We start from the raw sequence: 2,191 nt of genomic DNA, 5'->3' as shown, positions 1-2,191 counted from the left end.
GCAAATTAATTAAATTACAGATTTGTGTTAAAGAGCTGAGAAAGTATGTCTCTGATTTAGAATGCTGTAATTATTCCATTGCAGATGAGATTATGATTAATTAAATTTCACTGTAATTGGAACTTGTGATGTTTCACAATCCGTTTCTGAAAAATTAATAGTAGCAGAGTATTTTTCTAAAAACAGTGTTAAAGCTCATTGCAGTAAAGTTAGAACACATGGCGGGTTTCCACTTTGACCTCTCTGGGTGTGGCAGCTTCAGTCTCACCTTCACAAAGTGATTTGGTTTCATGTCTTGCACAAACATGCAGTTTTACCTCAGGCTAAATCTTTTTGTAAAAATGAACTCATGATGAATTATTGGGACTGTGTAGACATGTTGACATAACGTAAACTATTAACATATTGGAAACTCCCTTAATGGCAACTCCACAAACCTTGTGAGTTATTAGTATTTCATCAACACTGCTGTTAGGCTATAAAGCACACAGGAAGGTGATCAAAGCTCACATTTGACACCAAGAGGTCTGACACCTTTTTCAGTTTTCTGCAGTTCCTTGTTGGTTCAAAGATTCACAATGAAGCTGTGTGAATTTATGCCTTTCACTTGTATGATGCTGTTAGCAGGTAAATGTAAGAAAAAATAAGGTCAAAATCTGCTTAATTTGTGTTTGACTTGTGAAAAAAAGACCTATCTTTTGACTACAGTGCACGGGTTAAGATGTTACACCTGTTGGGGTGAAAATCTGGGCAATTGCAACCGCATATGGACGTGCCCTGCAGGCTACGACCGCTGTTCCAGCACTATTGGTGAGTTTAAGTGATATTTTTAAACCTTCTCACGTGGTTTTTCTAGTTATCACAGAGCTAATCATAGCACAGGGGCAACAATTCTTTTTTTTAGTTTGTGTAAAACATAATTTCTTCATGTTAATATGTAATTAAAGGTCTGATGTTTTTCTTTATTGCAGTTGCTGAAAATATGATCACCAAGAAATGCATGAGAAGTGATGTGTGTAGGAAGGTTTATTCTGTGGGTATGACTTGCTGCTCTGGAGACCTGTGCAATGGTGCAAATCCCAGTGGAGTCTCCATTCCTCTGCTGCTGGTACCTTTAGTCATTATTGTGCTTTTCTGCTGAAGTTTTTTGATCACACTTGTCACTGTGGAATTGTCTTGTGTATCATTTTTTGTTATTGTCGAGTTTGTGTGCCAAAATAAATAAGTTCAATAAGTTCAAGTTCAAGACAGTCTACACCCTAATTCTGTAAAACTAAAAGTCTGCTGGTAGGTCAGCATGAAAAGCAGGAAATATTATAGTCAAAGAACCTTTGAGCGATGATCTTCACAGGTGTCAATTTGAAAAATTGAAGCTGTGTGATATTTTCTTTCTTTCTTTCTTTTTTTGCTTTTGTGCTATTAAAAACATGTAAATGTAATGGAGTGAAATGCAGTAAAAAAAAAAAAAAAAAAAACTAACTAAAATAACATTAAAAACTAAAATGCGACTTTTGAACCAATATTGTGTGTGAAATAGAAAAACAAAGTTTGGCCATTATATGACACAGAGAAACCGGGGTGCATAGTCATAATTAAACAAATGATTGTGATTAATCCCACAGTTTGTATTAACTAATCACAATGTATTGTCAAATTGTAACTACATTCTTACATATTTTGATCTCAAATAGAATTTGAAATAACTTTTTAAATTATTCTTATTATATTTCTTGTTGTTACTGTCAGTAAATCCATTGGACATAATAAAAATTGTATCCATGACTCCTGTCTATATTGTTCATTTGCATAACTACATATTTTTTGAAATGATTCTCACTTTATGTTGGCTATACTGTGTTGGCCTACATTTTTCAAAGGTTATTTGTTTCAGCCAATCCCAATCTGGGCATGAACAGAAAACTTTGTATATTTTGTCATGTTTGCACTGGAATCAGTTGTGTTTGCTTGTGAGGAATAGAAGGTCTCTGAAAAAGCCGAGGCAGCAGAACAAAATAAACACTTGTACTGTATGTTTATTTATGGTGTGAAATACCGCTGATATTTCAATGTGGTATGGGCTGATTCTTTCCAGTGATCATATGGCATAGAATTACACAACAGATGTGGTTTGGCTGCCAGTTTCATCAATCTGTCATGTAAAAGTATCCAGTTGTATGATTGTTTTTGGCTC

At 34.6% G+C, this 2,191-nt stretch overlaps 1 protein-coding gene across 1 annotated transcript; it reads left to right on the top strand.

Annotated features, from left to right (window-relative positions):
- Positions 1-559: 559 nt before the first annotated feature.
- On the top strand, positions 560-1,141 carry LOC117509970 (lymphocyte antigen 6B-like). The gene is made up of 3 exons (XM_034169579.1): positions 560-627; positions 709-810; positions 972-1,141. The coding sequence occupies exons 1-3, from the start codon at positions 579-581 to the stop codon at positions 1,139-1,141; spliced, it is 321 nt and encodes a 106-aa protein (XP_034025470.1). The 5' UTR covers positions 560-578.
- The last annotated feature ends 1,050 nt before the right edge of the window (positions 1,142-2,191 follow it).

This window comes from Thalassophryne amazonica, chromosome 5 (assembly GCF_902500255.1).
Source record: "Thalassophryne amazonica chromosome 5, fThaAma1.1, whole genome shotgun sequence".
Lineage (NCBI taxonomy): Eukaryota > Metazoa > Chordata > Actinopteri > Batrachoidiformes > Batrachoididae > Thalassophryne > Thalassophryne amazonica.
The sequence above is the reverse complement of the archived record's forward strand: the minus strand, read 5'-3'. Positions and strand labels throughout refer to the sequence as shown.